The following is an 18,579-nucleotide window of genomic DNA, read 5'->3' on the forward strand; positions in this document are numbered from 1 at the left end:
TTGTATTAAAAAGCCACTTGTACTTGTATTAAAAAGCCACTTCTTCTTGTATTAAAAAGCCACTTCTTCTTGTATTAAAAAGCCACTTGTACTTGTATTAAAAAGCCACTTCTTCTTGTATTAAAAAGCCACTTGTACTTGTATTAAAAAGCCACTTCTTCTTGTATTAAAAAGCCACTTGTACTTGTATTAAAAAGCCACTTCTTCTTGTATTAAAAAGCCACTTGTACTTGTATTAAAAAGCCACTTGTACTTGTATTAAAAAGCCACTTCTTCTTGTATTAAAAAGCCACTTGTTCTTGAATTAAAAAGCCACTTGTACTTGTATTAAAAAGCCACTTCTTCTTGTATTAAAAAGCCACTTGTACTTGTATTAAAAAGCCACTTCTTCTTGTATTAAAAAGCCACTTGTACTTGTATTAAAAAGCCACTTGTACTTGTATTAAAAAGCCACTTGTACTTGTATTAAAAAGCCACTTGTACTTGTATTAAAAAGCCACTTGTACTTGTATTAAAAAGCCACTTGTACTTGTATTAAAAAGCCACTTCTTCTTGTATTAAAAAGCCACTTCTTCTTGTATTAAAAAGCCACTTGTACTTGTATTAAAAAGCCACTTCTTCTTGTATTAAAAAGCCACTTGTACTTGTATTAAAAAGCCACTTGTACTTGTATTAAAAAGCCACTTGTTCTTGTATTAAAAAGCCACTTGTTCTTGAATTAAAAAAGTCCCTTATACCTGTAATAATAAACCCCCCCCCCCCCCTAGTAGTTAACAAGCGTCTTGTACCCACCTTTCTCTTGCTTGCTAACAAGCTTGGTGGCAGAGGACCTGAGGGCGATGATGTTAGCGTTGGCCAGCAGCCCGAGGGGCGGCCCCACCCACAGCAGGTAGCCCCTACCAGAGGTCACCAGCCCGTAGCACAGGTACTCTAGCATGATAGACACGGTCCCTAGGACCACTAAGGCCAGGTCCGAGAAGTTCAGCAGGTTGGAGAGTGTAGGCACCAGGGACAGGGAGCCTGGTGGGTGAGAGGTCATATTAGGGACCAGGGACAGGGAGCCTGGTGGGTGAGAGGTCATATTAGGGACCAGGGACAGGGAGCCTGGTGGGTGAGAGGTCATGTTAGGGGCCAGGGACAGGGAGCCTGGTGGGTGAGAGGTCATGTTAGGGGCCAGGGACAGGGAGCCTGGTGGATGAGAGGTCATGTTAGGAACTAGGGACAGGGAACCTGGTGGGTGAGGGGTCATGTTAGGGGCCAGGGACAGGGAGCCTGGTGGGTGAGGGGTCATGTTAGGAACTAGGGACAGGGAGCCTGGTGGGTGAGAGGTCACGTTAGGGGCCAGGGACAGGGAGCCTGGTGGGTGAGGGGTCATGTTAGGGACCAGGGACAGGGAGCCTGGTGGGTGAGAGGTCATGTTAGGGGCCAGAGACAGGGAGCCTGGTGGGTGAGAGGTCATGTTAGGGGCCAGGGACAGGGAGCCTGGTGGGTGAGGGGTCATGTTAGGGACCAGGGACAGGGAGCCTGGTGGGTGAGGGGTCATGTTAGGGACCAGGGACAGGGAGCCTGGTGGGTGAGAGGTCATGTTAGGGACCAGGGACAGGGAGCCTGGTGGGTGAGAGGTCATGTTAGGGACCAGGGACAGGGAGCCTGGTGGGTGAGAGGTCATGTTAGGGACCAGGGACAGGGAGCCTGGTGGGTGAGAGGTCATGTTAGGGACCAGGGACAGGGAGCCTGGTGGGTGAGGGGTCACATTAGGGGCCAGGGACAGGGGACAATAGTCAGGAACCTCTGGCCATTTAGACCAGAATTATATTACAACTGTAAGTGCTGACAGACCTCCTTGAAGACACCATCCACTACTTCAATATTGTCCAATATATTTGTGCTCCGTCCTCGACCTACTCTCGGGAATCAGGGGTTCGATCCCCGAACGGGAAGGGAATTGTTAGCCACGTCTTCATTGCCCAGAATGATTAAACTGTCATACACACTTGTGTGGAAATAGACATTCCAGTTACCTGGGCTGTAGGAGACTCAAATCGCGACCCCCACGAGTGTTGGTAGAGCTGTGGCCTCTAACACGCTTGGGTCCGCGGTTCGAGTCTGCTATAGAGCCCAGGAGAGTGGACAGAGCAGAGTGGTAGAGGCAGAGCTCACCCAGAGCGGCGACCAGGGTCCTGTACGACATCCAGAAGCTGTAGTCGTCTCCCTCCCACAGCAACACCCGCCGCACGAACATGTACATGAAGAACCCTGGAAATACGACACAGGTATCGTCACTACCGCTGGTCACCTTGCGCCTGGCGGCCCGCTGGGAGTCAAACGACGCTGCGTACGCATTGCGTCTGTTGCGTTAGCTGCGCGTGACGGTGTTGTGAGCGGTTATATTGACCAGAGTGCCGTGAGGAGGTCGAACACGGTCATTACAACACTGGCGCCGCCCACACACCTGTACTGACCTCTCAGGGCTGTGAACCTGGCGCAGTCACAGCGGTCCAACACGGTCATTACAACACTGGCGCCGCCCACACACCTGTACTGACCTCTCAGGGTTGTGAACCTGGCGCAGTCACAGCGTAGTTTGACCCCCACACGAGGTCATCAATGTATCACTAAACAATTGTTGATCAAAATTATACTCCAAATGTGACATTTCAGTATATCGTGAGAGACGTGTTGACCTCAGAATATTGTCCAAGTATTCCTTTATGCTCACAAATTATCCAATATCTCAATTATAACAAGGAACTACACAACACGACCTGTAGTCATCAAATACTTGAGTGTCCCCTTACGAAACCCCTTCATCTTGCCTCCACCAAGGCGGCTGAGTGTACTAAAGAGCTCACGAGGCGGGAAGCACTAGAGGAAGGTGTCTCTGACAGCTCTCTTCTCACGCCTCTAAAAATGTCTGATAGAAACCGAGTCGCCGAGATGAAAGAAAGATGTAAAGGTTTCGCAGGTGGCCCTCGTGGGCCCTGGTGACCTACCTCTGGCCACTCGGCGGATCATGTTGGCCACAATGACGGCCACAATGACAACGCGGGTGTTTCCCTCACGGCGTTTTAACGCCGTCTTGTACACATCAACCAAGTGCTTCGGTCTGAAGAAATCCTTCGCCATCTGCCAGACAGTAATATCCTCCTTCTTGAGTCCCTGGTCCGCATCAGGGCCGCTTCTGGCCCGAAACGACTCATCCATAAACGGGCCATGAGTCTCGGCGATAAAGAACGCCACATACAGTATCGCGGCGAGATACGCTATCAACAACAGCAACAGTCCGCCGTTGTCGTTTCCCGTAGCGATGAAGAACCCGCAGAGGAGAGTACCCAGGGGTCCTCCGAGGTACCACAGGGAGTTGTTGGTACTCACCCTGGAGGTGTGAGTCTTGAGGGAACTCAGGTCGCTGGTATAGCAGGTACCCATGGCCAGGAAGCAGGCGTTCCCGCCCCCCAGGGCCTCCAGGAACGTCACCAAGAACAGCACTTCGACCGGCCACCACGACATGTAATTATAGAGCAGGTAGCCGCCGGCGTAGCACGCGTGCGCTGTCAGGGTGATGAGTAGAGGCACCTGGTGAGTAAGATAGTGTGAGCATGGTGAGTAAGTGTGAGCATGGTGAGTAAGTGTGAGAATGGTGAGTAAGATAGTGTGAGCATGGTGAGTAAGATAGTGTGAGCATGGTGAGTATGATAGTGTGAGCATGGTGAGTAAGATAATGTGAGCATGGTAAGATAGTGTGAGCATGGTGAGTAAGGCAGTGTGAGGGTGGTGAGTAAGATAGTGTGAGGGTGGTGAGTATGATAGCGTAAGCATGGTAAGATAGTGTGAGCATGGTGAGTAAGATAGTGTGAGCATGGTGAGTAAGATAGTGTGAGCATGGTGAGTAAGATAGTGTGAGCATGGTGAGTATGATAGTGTGAGCATGGTGAGTATGATAGTGTGAGCATGGTGAGTAAGATAATGTGAGCATGGTGAGTAAGATAGTGTGAGCATGGTGAGTAAAATAGTGTGAGCATGGTGAGTATAGGCACAGTGTGAGGATGGTGAGTAAGATAGTGTGAGCATGGTGAGTAAGATAGTGTGAGCATGGTGAGTATAGGCACAGTGTGAGGATGGTGAGTAAGATAGTGTGAGCATGGTGAGTAAGATAGTGCGAGCATGGTGAGTAAGATAGTGTGAGCATGGTGAATAAGATAGTGTGAGGGTGGTGAGTAAGATAGTGTGAGCATGGTGAGTAAGATAGTGTGAGCATGGTGAGTAAGATAGTGTGAGCATGGTGAGTAAGATAGTGTGAGCATGGTAAGATAGTGTGAGGGTGGTGAGTAAGATAGTGTGAGGGTGGTGAGTAAGATAGTGTGAGGGGTGGTGAGTAAGATAGTGTGAGTATGGTGAGTAAGATAGTGTGAGTATGGTGAGTAAGATAGTGTGACTATGGTGAGTAAGATAGTGTGAGGATGGTGAATAATAATTAAAGAATGTAAACAATGAACAATACTTTAACACGCGGACATGAGTAAAAGGACATGAGTCCGTTGATGATTCATCTGAGTAATCCAGGAAACATCTGATTCATACCTTCAGCACAAAGTTACGTGAATGAGTAAAAAATTAATAATTCTGAACTTTGATGAAAAAAACACGAGATTGTACCAGTAATGTTAATTGTGACCTCTGGGGTCATGACCTCTGGGGTCGTGACCTCTGGGGTCATGACCTTGGTGTGACCTCTGGGGTCGTGACCTTGGTGTGACCTCTGGGGTCATGACCTTGGTGTGACCTCTGCGGTCATGACCTTGGTGTGACCTCTGGGGGTCCTGACCGTGGTGTGACCTCTGGGGTCATGACCTTGGTGTGACTTCTGGGGTCATGACCTTGGTGTGACCTCTGGGGTCATGACCTTTGTGTGACCTGTGGGATCATGACCTTGGTGTGACCTCTGGGGTCGTGACCTTGGTGTGACCTCTGAGATAGTGACCGTAGTGTGACCTCTGGGGTCATGACCTTAGTGTGACCTCTGGGGTCATGACCTTGGTATGACCTCTAGGGTCATGACCTTGGTGTGACCTCTGGTGTCATGACCTTAGTGTGACCTCTGGAGTCAAGACCTGGGTGTGACCTCTGGTGTCGTGACCTTGGTGTGACCTCTGGGGTCATGACCTTGGTGTGACCTCTGGTGGCATGACCTCTGGGGTCATGACCTTGGTGTGACCTCTGGGATAGTGACCGTAGTGTGACCACTGGGGTCATGACCTTAGTGTGACCTCTGGGGTCAAGACCTGGGTGTGACCTCTGGGGTCAAGACCTGGGTGTGACCTCTGGGGTCATGACCATGGTGTGACCTTTGAGGTCATGGGCTTGGTGTGACCTCTGGTGTCATCACCTCTGGGGTCATGACCTTGGTGTGACCTCTGGGGTCATGACCTTGGTGTGACCTCTGGGGTCATGACCGTGGTGTGACCTCTGAGGTCATGACTGTGGTGTGACCTCTGGGGTCATGATCAACAACAAACACATAATCACCCCCAACAAACACATAATCACCCCAACAAACACATAATCACACCAACAAACACATAATCACCACCAACAAACACATAATCACCCCCAACAAACAAATAATCACCCCCAACAAACACATAATCACCCCAACAAACACATAATCACACCAACAAACACATAATCACCACCAACAAACACATAATCACCCCCAACAAACAAATAATCACCCCCAACAAACACATAATCACTCCAACAAACACATAATCACACCAACAAACACATAATCACCCCAACAAACACATAATCACCCCCAACAAACACATAATCACTCCAACAAACACATAATCACACCAACAAACACATAATCACCCCAACAAACACATAATCACCCCCAACAAACACATAATCACTCCAACAAACACATAATCACACCAACAAACACATAATCACCCCAACAAACACATAATCACCCCCAACAAACACATAATCACTCCAACAAACACATAATCACACCAACAAACACATAATCACCCCAACAAACACATAATCACACCAACAAACACATAATCACCACCAACAAACACATAATCACCCCCAACAAACAAATAATCACCCCAACAAACACATAATCACTCCAACAAACACATAATCACACCAACAAACACATAATCACCCCAACAAACACATAATCACACCAACAAACACATAATCACCCCAACAAACACATAATCACCCCAACAAACACATAATCACACCAACAAACACATAATCACCCCAACAAACACATAATCACCCCAACAAACACATAATCACCCCCAACAAACACATAATCACACCAACAAACATATAATCACCACCAACAAACACATAATCACCCCAACAAACACATAATCACCCCCAACAAACACATAATCACCCCCAACAAACACATAATCACTCCAACAAACACATAATCACCCCCAACAAACACATAATCACCCCAACAAACACATAATCACCCCAACAAACACATAATCACCCCAACAAACACATAATCACCCCCAACAAACACATAATCACCACCAACAAACACATAATCACCCCAACAAACACATAATCACCCCAACAAACACATAATCACCCCAACAAACACATAATCACCCCAACAAACACATAATCACACCAACAAACACATAATCACCCCCAACAAACACATAATCACCCCCAACAAACACATAATCACTCCAACAAACACATAATCACCCCCAACAAACACATAATCACCCCAACAAACACATAATCACCCCAACAAACACATAATCACCCCAACAAACACATAATCACCCCAACAAACACATAATCACCCCAACAAACACATAATCACCCCCAACAAACACATAATCACCCCAACAAACACATAATCACCCCAACAAACACATAATCACCCCCAACAAACACATAATCACCCCAACAAACACATAATCACCCCAACAAACACATAATCACCCCAACAAACACATAATCACCCCAACAAACACATAATCACCCCCAACAAACACATAATCACCCCCAACAAACACATAATCACCCCAACAAACACATAATCACCCCAACAAACACATAATCACCCCAACAAACACATAATCACCCCAACAAACACATAATCACCCCAACAAACACATAATCACCCCAACAAACACATAATCACCCCCAACAAACACATAATCACCCCAACAAACACATAATCACCCCAACAAACACATAATCACCCCCAACAAACACATAATCACCCCAACAAACACATAATCACCCCAACAAACACATAATCACCCCAACAAACACATAATCACCCCAACAAACACATAATCACCCCAACAAACACATAATCACCCCCAACAAACACATAATCACCCCCAACAAACACATAATCACCCCAACAAACACATAATCACCCCAACAAACACATAATCACCCCCAACAAACACATAATCACTCCCAACAAACACATAATCACTCCAACAAACACATAATCACCCCAACAAACACATAATCATCCCCCAACAAACACATAATCACCCAAACAAACACATATCACCCCCAACAAACACATAATCATCCCCCAACAAACACATAATCACCCAAACAAACACATATCACCCCCAACAAACACATAATCACCCCAACAAACACATAATCACCCCCAACAAACACATAATCATCCCCCAACAAACACATAATCACCCAAACAAACACATATCACCCCCAACAAACACATAATCATCCCCCAACAAACACATAATCACCCAAACAAACACATATCACCCCCAACAAACACATAATCACCCCCAACAAACACATATCACCCCAACAAACACATAATCTCCCCAACAAACACATAATCACCCCAACAAACACATAATCACCCCCAACAAACACATAATCACCCAAACAAACACATAATCACCCCCAACAAACACATAATCACCCAAACAAACACATATCACCCCCAACAAACACAAAATCACCCCAACAAACACATAATCACTCCCAACAAACACATAATCACCCAAACAAACACATATCACCCCCAACAAACACATAATCACTCCCAACAAACACATAATCACCCAAACAAACACATAATCACTCCCAACAAACACATAATCACCCAAACAAACACATATCACCCCCAACAAACACATAATCACTCCCAACAAACACATAATCACCCAAACAAACACATAATCACTCCCAACAAACACATAATCACCCCAACAAACACATAATCACTCCCAACAAACACATAATCACCCAAACAAACACATAATCACTCCCAACAAACACATAATCACTCACAACAAACACATAATCACCCAAACAAACACATAATCACTCCCAACAAACACATAATCACTCACAACAAACACATAATCACCCCAACAAACACATAATCACCCCAACAAACACATAATTACTCCCAACAAACACATAATCACCCAAACAAACACATAATCACTCCCAACAAACACATAATCACCCCAACAAACACATAATCACTCCCAACAAACACATAATCACCCAAACAAACACATAATCACTCCCAACAAACACATAATCACTCACAACAAACACATAATCACCCAAACAAACACATAATCACTCCCAACAAACACATAATCACTCACAACAAACACATAATCACCCCAACAAACACATAATCACCCCAACAAACACATAATCACTCTCAACAAACACATAATCACCCCAACAAACACATAATCACTCCAACAAACACATAATCACCCAAACAAACACATAATCACCCCAACAAACACATAATCACCCCAACAAACACATAATTACTCCCAACAAACACATAATCACCCCAACAAACACATAATCACTCTCAACAAACACATAATCACCCCAACAAACACATAATCACTTCCAACAAACACATAATCACCCCAACATACACATAATTACTCCCAACAAACACATAATCACCCCAACAAACACATAATCACTCCCAACAAACACATAATCACCCCAACAAACACATAATCACTCCAACAAACACATAATTACTCCCAACAAACACATAATCACCCCAACAAACACATAATTACTCCCAACAAACACATAATCACCCCAACAAACACATAATCACCCCAACAAACACATAATCACTCCAACAAACACATAATCACTCCCAACAAACACATAATCACTCCCAACAAACACATAATCACTCCCAACAAACACATAATCACTCCAACAAACACATAATCACCCCAACAAACACATAATCACCCCAACAAACACATAATCACCCCAACAAACACATAATCACTCCAACAAACACATAATCACTCCAACAAACACATAATCACTCCAACAAACACATAATTACCCCAACAAACACATAATCACTCCAACAAACACATAATCACTCCAACAAACACATAATCACTCCAACAAACACATAATCACTCCCAACAAACACATAATCACTCCAACAAACACATAATCACTCCAACAAACACATAATCACTCCAACAAACACATAATCACTCCCAACAAACACATAATCACTCCAACAAACACATAATCACTCCAACAAACACATAATCACTCCCAACAAACACATAATCACTCCCAACAAACACATAATCACTCCAACAAACACATAATCACTCCAACAAACACATAATCACCCCAACAAACACATAATCACTCCAACAAACACATAATCACTCCAACAAACACATAATCACTCCAACAAACACATAATTACCCCAACAAACACATAATCACTCCAACAAACACATAATCACTCCAACAAACACATAATCACTCCAACAAACACATAATCACTCCCAACAAATACATAATCACTCCAACAAACACATAATCACTCCAACAAACACATAATCACTCCCAACAAACACATAATCACTCCCAACAAACACATAATCACTCCAACAAACACATAATCACTCCAACAAACACATAATCACCCCAACAAACACATAATCACTCCAACAAACACATAATCACTCCAACAAACACATAATCACTCCAACAAACACATAATCACCCCAACAAACACATAATCACCCCAACAAACACATAATCATTCCCAACAAACACATAATCACCCCAACAAACACATAATCACCCCAACAAACACATACCCCCGGAACCAAGCACACAGGGAACAAAGAACAAAGACACTGCTCACCTTGCGGCCGTACTTGTCGCTCCAGGCACCGAGGAAGATGCCCATAAAGGCGGGCACCAGCGACATGAGGATGGCGTTGTACACCGAGAACTTTGTGAAGGCCTGTTGAGCCACGATGGTCTCCTCCTCGTAGGCTGTCATGTTCCCACACACCTGCAGGGGGCATGGGCACGCTCAGTGGGGCAGGGAATGGGTATGTTCAGTCGGGCAGGGCATGGGTATGTTCAGTGGGGCAGGGCATGGGCACGCTTAGTGGGGCAGGGCACGTTCAGTGGGGCAGGGCATGGGCACGCTTAGTGGGGCAGGGCACGTTCAGTGGGGCAGGGTATGGGCACGCTTAGTGGGGCAGGGTATGGGCACGCTTAGTGGGGCAGGGTATGGGCACGCTCAGTGGGGCAGGGCATGGGCACGCTCAGTGGGGCAGGGCATGGGTACGCTCTGTGGGGCAGGGCATGGGCACGCTCAGTGGGGCAAGGCATGGGCACGCTTAGTGGGGCAGGGCATGGGTACGCTCAGTGGGGCAGGGCATGGGTACGCTCAGTGGGGCAGGGCATGGGTACGCTCAGTGGGGCAGGGCATGGGTACGCTCAGTGGGGCAGGGCATGGGTACGCTCAGTGGGGCAGGGTATGGGCACGCTTAGTGGGGCAGGGTATGGGCACGCTTAGTGGGGCAGGGTATGGGCACGCTCAGTGGGGCAGGGCATGGGCACGCTCAGTGGGGCAGGGCATGGGTACGCTCTGTGGGGCAGGGCATGGGCACGCTCAGTGGGGCAAGGCATGGGCACGCTTAGTGGGGCAGGGCATGGGTACGCTCAGTGGGGCAGGGCATAGGTATGTTCAGTGGGGCAGGGCATGGGCACGCTCAGTGGGGCAGGGCATGGGTACGCTCAGTGGGGCAGGGCATGGGTACGCTCAGTGCGGCACATGGGTACGCTCAGTGGGGCAGGGCATGGGCACGCTTAGTGGGGCAGGGCATGGGCACGCTTAGTGGGGCAGGGCATGGGTACGCTCAGTGGGGCAGGGCATGGGTACGCTCAGTGCGGCACATGGGTACGCTCAGTGGGGCAGGGCATGGGCACGCTTAGTGGGGCAGGGCATGGGCACGCTTAGTGGGGCAGGGCATGGGCATGCTTAGTGGGGCAGGGCATGGGCACGCTTAGTGGGGCAGGGCATGGGCACGCTTAGTGGGGCAGGGCATGGGTACGCTCAGTGGGGCAGGGCATGGGCACGCTTAGTGGGGCAGGGCATGGGTACGCTCAGTGGGGCAGGGCATGGGTACGCTCAGTGGGGCAGGGTATGGGCACGCTTAGTGGGGCAGGGTATGGGCACGCTTAGTGGGGCAGGGTATGGGCACGCTCAGTGGGGCAGGGCATGGGCACGCTCAGTGGGGCAGGGCATGGGTACGCTCTGTGGGGCAGGGCATGGGTACGCTCAGTGGGGCAGGGCATGGGCACGCTTAGTGGGGCAGGGCATGGGCACGCTTAGTGGGGCAGGGCATGGGCACGCTCAGTGGGGCAGGACATGGGCACGCTTAGTGGGGCAGGGCATGGGCACGCTCAAACAACATTTAGGCAAAACTTTCTTAAAAGCAAAATGGAAAATAAAATGCGTTTTTCCTTATCATTGAAAAAGCTTTATTTTTCTTTAAGAATCAAGAAATCAAAACAACCCCGACTAAAACTAGGCAAGAACGTGTAAAGAGACCAACCTCCTCCGGCAGGCCGAGCTTGACGGAGCATATCTTGTTGAGCTGAATGTTCTCGGAGAAGATGAGCATGGCCTGGTTACATGCTCCGTCGAGGAGCATGACGGGCTCCAGGGTGGCCAGCCTGACAGCGTTCACCCAGCCCCACACCACCCGGGCCGCCGGCTTCCACGCTGCCTCTGGCGCGCAGGTCTTCTCCCCCGTCATCACACTCGATGCTCCTGTGTCTTCCTGGGGTCCAGACATTACTATTATTAGTATTATTATTAGTATTCTTATTAGTATTATTTTTGTACTTGTTATTGGTACCCATTTTCCCATTTTTGTTGAGTGGGGAGCCATACTTCTGGGGCCAGATTCACGAAAGCACTTACGCAAACACTTACGAACCTGTACATCTTTTCTCAATCTTTGGCGGCTTTGTTTACAATTATTAAACAGTTAATGAGCTCTGAAGCACCAGGAGGCTGTTTATAACAATAACAACAGTTGATTGGCAAGTTTTCATGCTTGTAAACTGTTTAATAAATGTAACCAAAGCCGTCAAAGATTGAGGAAAGATGTACACGTTCGTAAGTGCTTGCGTAAGTGCTTTCGTGAATCTGGCCCCAAGTCAATAACAGTGTGCAAAAAATAATGCAAGAATTTATTTTCAAATTACAGGACTCCCATTAGGGTGTTGTAAATGCTAGATGTACTGTCTGGTAATGTTTGGGTGAGAGTGCTTCGGCTAGGATTAGTCTCCTTTTATCAGTGTTAGAGGCAGACACAGTGATCTTGCTGCAGTGTCAACACCGTTGCTGGAGTGAGGAGTGGCGATTTGGGCGCCATCTTTGGACCTGCCCTCCAACTCCTAGACATTACGTGAGACGAAAATAACGCCATCTGTTGGTGGAGGTGTGGCGTCTATGAGAGGCTCCTGGGGCCAGATTCACGAAAGCACTTACGATCCTGTACATCTTTTCTCAATCTTTGGTGGCTTTGTTTACAATTATTAAACAGTTTACAAGCATGAAAACTTCCCAATCAACTGTTGTTATTGTTATAAACAGCCTCCTGGTGCTTCGGAGCTCATTAACTGTTTAATAATTGTAAACAAAGCCGCCAAAGATTGAGAAAAGACATACAGGTTCGTAAGTGCTTTCGTGAATCTGGCCCCTGTTTCGTACCTCAGTGAGGCGGTGAGGTCGATGACGATGACCTCTGGTGGTGACGTAAAGATATCAACGCCATCTAGGTTGTTCATTCCATTACAATTTCGGTTCCTCGGTGAAAGATTGTCATCCTATGTTCTCCCTGTATATTATCTGTCTGGCTAAAGACTTTCATGTTCACAGAGGTGTCGTGAAAAGTCTGTTGCACTGTGGCAGGCAGTTCACCTTGGGCAGTCCAAAACTCCTGACTTGGTCGTGTGAGAGGACAGGTGGCCGCCGTCGGTAGTAAGTTGTGTGTTACCTGTTCTACTTAGGAAGTGTTGTGTGGACCGACGTACCTGGAATTTGGCCAGGGGGGGGGGGTACTAGATGACAGTAGTGTCCGTCTGGTGATAAGTGTTGCTAGTGTGTTGCTAGTGTGTTGCTAGTGTGTTGCTAGTGTGTTGCTAGAGACTTCTGCCAGGGTGTTAGGGACCCCTGGGATCAGGTTCACGAAGCAGTTACGCAACCACTTGTGAACCTGTACATCTTTTCTCAATATTTGGCGGCTTTGTTTACAATTATTAAACAGTTAATGGGCTCCGAAGCACAAGGAGGCTTTTTATAACAATAACAACAGTTGATTGCGAAATTTTCATGTAAACTGTTTAATAAATGTAACCAAAGCCGTCAAAGATTGAGGAAAGATGTGCACGTTCGTAAGTACTAGCGTAACTGCTTGGTGAATCTGGCCCCGGGACGTGATTATTTGTGACCCTCGTCAGCGTGGTGCTACCCGCCCAACACACACCGAAACTACCACGTTGGTACAACGTTCGAACAAGTTTTAACACCTCCTAACCAGTTATTACAACCAATATAGCAAGTTGTAACAACGTTCTAATACGTCATAAACACGTTAAGCCAAGATGTAACAACTTTATTACAAGTTGTAACAAGCGGAAAATAGAGACAGTTTCGGTTTGTGTTTCCAGGGATAAAGCCCTCTGGCAGAGTGTTTCTGGCGAGCGGGTGTGAGGCATTGTGGCATCATGACGATATGGTGTGTGGCCCACGGTGATGGTGAACTCGCCGGTGATTACCACAGAGTGTGGACAACGTATACTTGAAGATAGTGGACTCGCTGGGTTTTGAAGAACACTATCGATATATTGAGTGTTCTGGGAGAAAGCGACACTGTGTACATAAGTGTAGTTATACTTCGATAATATATTAGTGAAGGTATAATTGCGTCTTGTTTACCCCCTTTATTCCTTGCACTATTACTTGCTACCGCCAATTCCTGAGAACTCACCATTGACTTGGGGTGGGATCATAGACTCTAAGGCACATTAAGCAGTAAGAACCCGGTTATTGACTCAAGCTGGCCGTAACAGATCCCATCTGGGAGACCGCCGGATTGGTAGTCTTACAGGGCATTAAATAATTTGGCTCTCTGAAGTACATCAAACCATAGTAAGACTTCACTTAATGAAGTCGTTATCGTCACTGTGACAAGTGCCAGGCCTGTGTGCGTTTTTTTTTTTTTTTTTTTTTTTTATTATTTTCTACCACAGACGTGGCCACACATTTACAATGCTAACCAGCATATATACATTTTCTTCTGTCCTCCATGGACAGGGTTAGAGAAATGTTAAACATATAGTTCAAGGGTTTATTGAACACTCAACCACAGAAGGTGATTCGGTGCTTTTAAAATGCTAAGCTAACCTACATACGTAAATACATAGATACACAGATTTACGTATGCCCTACATAAAGTGTTTGATGTGTCTTTTACATAGTGTCATTAATGTACATTTACAAAGGTGAAATGTAATTCTGATCAGCTTCCATATATACTTTATACCCATACATATACATACATATATACACACACATACATCTGTCTCATTTACTCTGACAGGGTGAGATAGCTGATAAAGAAACTAGTGTGCAATTAAGAACTTAATCACTGAAGGTGATTAAGGTGCTTTTACAAGCTCAGGTTATATAGTTACATCACATACATACATTGTATAAATGATACATTACATGGTTAATCTTGGGTACAAGTCCAATATATCATCAAGTGTTCCAGTACTCATATAGTACTTACACAGTTCAGCATACCTTAGCCCAGGAGGGCGAAAGTCAGTCAATATGGGACATTCTACAATATAATGTTCAAGAGAGTGCATGTTTTCTCTTTCACAAAGTTGACACATTGTGTACTCGACATTTGGGTTTTGAGAAAGCTGCCAGATACGTCTATATCCCAGGCGTATTCTGGCCACTATAACATCACATTGCCGGGTTCTTGTTCTATTAGTCCCATATGTGAATGTCTCCTCACGATATCTATCATAATATTTAATGCTACAACTCTCAGGTCTTTGTGAATTTGTTAGGTCGATGAGATCTTCATTAGATATTTGTTTAAGTATTCTCTTTGTCACTGCTAATGAAACACCCATATCAATTTCTACCACTGGTTTTCTGCAGGCTGTCTTAGCAAGCATATCAACAGTGTCATGCCTTGAGATGCCAACATGTGATGGTATCCATAGGAATTTAATCTCAAATCTGTTTTCTTTAGCAGCTAAAACATTCATTCGAATATCACTGACTATTTTCTGGGTGTCACTACTATGTGCGTTCAGTGCCAGGAGTGCACTCTGTGTGCGTTGGCAGAGAGAGACTCCGCTGTAACCCGTCCTCCTAACAGAATGTCGCATTATGACGTATACACGACCTAAGGACAAAAATTGTCGTACTAGAAAATGGCAGCAGATCACAAAATTGACATACTGGCCCATTTTCTGATTTGGGTCCTCTGGAAGGTTAGGATAAGGCTACTTTAGTATGACAGTTTCATGACGTTGGAAAACCTTAGGTGCACGGGGTGGAGGATGATCGTATCAGCCAGCATCCACCTCGTCACAAATGCACCTGTTTTTTTTTTTTTTTTTTTTTTGAGATATATACAAGAGTTGTTACATTCTTGTACAGCCACTAGTACGCGTAGCGTTTCGGGCAAGTCCTTAATCCTATGGTCCCTGGAATACGATCCCCTGCCGCGAAGAATCGTTAAGGTATTAACGTATGGTATTTTGTGTGGACTAGAGCGGTAATGCAGAGCCATTGCATTTCGGAAGCCCCATGTTTTGAGAAGCGAGTTTGCTGACATGTGGGTTGGTAATATGTTGGTGTACGCATGGGAAGCTGCTACTGCTGTGAGGCGAGCAACGTCACGTGATGTCGCAGCATCTGTGGCTGTTCGGTCTATGATGGGGCTGTCCCAACTGGATTGCTTGTCGACTTTAAATGCAGGTAGCTAGAACTGTGAGAAAGGTCTCTCACAGAGACCTTTCTCACCCCCAGATGAGCTCACTCAGCTGTGAATATGAGCTATGACCCCAGCAGACTCTGAGACCCCTGTCACAGTTGGCTGGGGTCGTGTACCCCAGCCAAGTAGCCTACTTAATCGGGAAGGATTTTATTCACCAGGAGGTGCAGAAGAGGACAGGAAGGCTGGATATATGTGTGGTGTGTGTGTGTGTGTGTTTAGTTTTTGTGCCTGTTAAAGATGAGCTATTAGCTCTTGGCCCCGCCTTTCTAGCCCTTGTAGTGACTCCTGACTTATTTCCCTATCATATCTACTTTTAAAGTTATGAATGGGGTTAGCCTCGACAACCTGCTCCTTTAGGGCATTCCATTTACTCACTACCATTACGCTAGAGGAAAACTTTCTAACATCTCTGACTCATCTGAGTCTCAAACTCTCCCCCCCCCCCTCCCCTTGCCCCCTTGCTCTCTTGGTGTTCATTGTGAACATTTCCTCTTTCCACTCTGCCAATCTCCTTATATATTTTATACGTCTCTATCATGTCTCCCCTCCCTCTCCTTTTTTTTCTAGGGTCGATACGTTTAGTTCCTTCAGTCTCTCTTCATACTCCACCCCTCACAATTCCTGGACGAACCTAGGGCCAGATTCACGCAGCAGTTACGCAAGTACCTACGAACCTGTACATCTTTCCTCAGTCTTTGACGGCTTTGGTTACATTTATTAAACAGTTTACAAGCATGAAAACTTCCCATTCAACTGTTGTTATTGTTATAAACAGCCTCCTGGTGCTTCGGAGCTCATTAAATGTTTAATAATTGAAACAAAGCCGCCAGAGATTGAGAAAAGATATACAGGTTCGTAAATGCTTGCATAACTGCTTCGTGAATCTGGGCCCTCGTCACAAGCTTCTGAGAATGGCCTCACGTAGGCGGTATACAGTGATATTAAAGCCTGGATATTCCAGTTTGTGAAGGCTGTTGTGATTTTTGCCAGAGTAGCGTATGTGGCTGGTGTTGTGTCCACTCCCAGGCTGGTGTTATGTCCACTCCCAGGCTGGTGTTGTGTCCACTCCCAGGCTGGTGTTGTGTCCACTCCCAGGCTGGTGTTATGTCCACTCCCAGGCTGGTGTTGTGTCCACTCCCAGGCTGGTGTTGTGTCCACTCCCAGGCTGGTGTTATGTCCACTCCCAGGCTGGTGTTATGTCCACTCCCAGGCTGGTGTTGTGTCCACTCCCAGGCTGGTGTTGTGTCCACTCCCAGGCTGGTGTTGTGTCCACTCCCAGGCTGGTGTTGTGTCCACTCCCAGGCTGGTGTTATGTCCACTCCCAGGCTGGTGTTATGTCCACTCCCAGGCTGGTGTTGTGTCCACTCCCAGGCTGGTGTTATGTCCACTCCCAGGCTGGTGTTGTGTCCACTCCCAGGCTGGTGTTGTGTCCACTCCCAGGCTGGTGTTATGTCCACTCCCAGGCTGGTGTTATGTCCACTCCCAGGCTGGTGTTGTGTCCACTCCCAGGCTGGTGTTGTGTCCACTCCCAGGCTGGTGTTATGTCCACTCCCAGGCTGGTGTTATGTCCACTCCCAGGCTGGTGTTGTGTCCACTCCCAGGCTGGTGTTATGTCCACTCCCAGGCTGGTGTTGTGTCCACTCCCAGGCTGGTGTTATGTCCACTCCCAGGCCTTTTTCTCTGGTCGTTATTGACAGGTGGTTTCCCCTTCATTGTGTACTGTACCTCTGAACTCCTATAGCCTAGTCCCATTTGCATCACTTTGCACTTGGTCGTGTTGAACTTCCTTTGCCATTAATCCGACCATCTCTACAACCTGTTCAGGTCCTCTTGGAGGATCCTACAATCCTCATCTGTTACAACTCTTCTCATCAACTTTGCGTCATCCGCGAACATCGACATGTAGGACTCTACTCTTGTAAACATGTTGTTAACATATATTAGAAATAGAATTAGTCCCAGCACCGATCCTTGAGGTACTCCACTTGTTACTGTTCGCCAGTCCGACTTCTCGCCCCTTACCGTAACTCTTTGGCTCCTTCCTGTTAGGTAGTTCCTTATCCATGCTAGGACCTTTCCCCCCACCCCCGCCTGCCTCTCGAGTTTGAACAGCAGTCTCATGTGCGGTACTGTATCAAAGGCTTTTTGGCAGTCCAGAAAT

General features: G+C 46.6%; 1 protein-coding gene across 1 annotated transcript; it reads right to left on the bottom strand.

The window, feature by feature from the left end:
- Nucleotides 1-763: 763 nt before the first annotated feature.
- On the bottom strand, nt 764-12,179 carry LOC123772720 (probable peptidoglycan muropeptide transporter SLC46). The gene is made up of 5 exons (XM_069324780.1): nt 11,937-12,179; nt 10,229-10,381; nt 2,994-3,576; nt 2,161-2,256; nt 764-1,020 (listed from the first exon to the last, which is right to left on the bottom strand). Exons 1-5 carry the CDS (start codon nt 12,177-12,179, stop codon nt 764-766), a joined length of 1,332 nt encoding a protein of 443 aa, XP_069180881.1.
- Nucleotides 12,180-18,579: the final 6,400 nt, after the last annotated feature.

The sequence above is a fragment of the Procambarus clarkii genome, chromosome 14 (genome assembly GCF_040958095.1).
Source record: "Procambarus clarkii isolate CNS0578487 chromosome 14, FALCON_Pclarkii_2.0, whole genome shotgun sequence".
NCBI lineage: Eukaryota > Metazoa > Arthropoda > Malacostraca > Decapoda > Cambaridae > Procambarus > Procambarus clarkii.

Bases quoted from the DNA above. Each gene is read 5' to 3' on its own strand.
- LOC123772720 (XM_069324780.1), bottom strand. From the start codon at position 12,179: ATGTCTGGACCCCAGGAAGACACAGGAGCATCGAGTGTGATGACGGGG. The intron at 3,577-10,228 runs GTGAGCAGTGTC...CTTACTCACCAG, and splicing joins GCGACAAGTACGGCCGCAAG to GTGCCTCTACTCATCACCCT. The intron at 1,021-2,160 runs GTGAGCTCTGCC...CTCACCCACCAG, and splicing joins GACCCTGGTCGCCGCTCTGG to GCTCCCTGTCCCTGGTGCCT.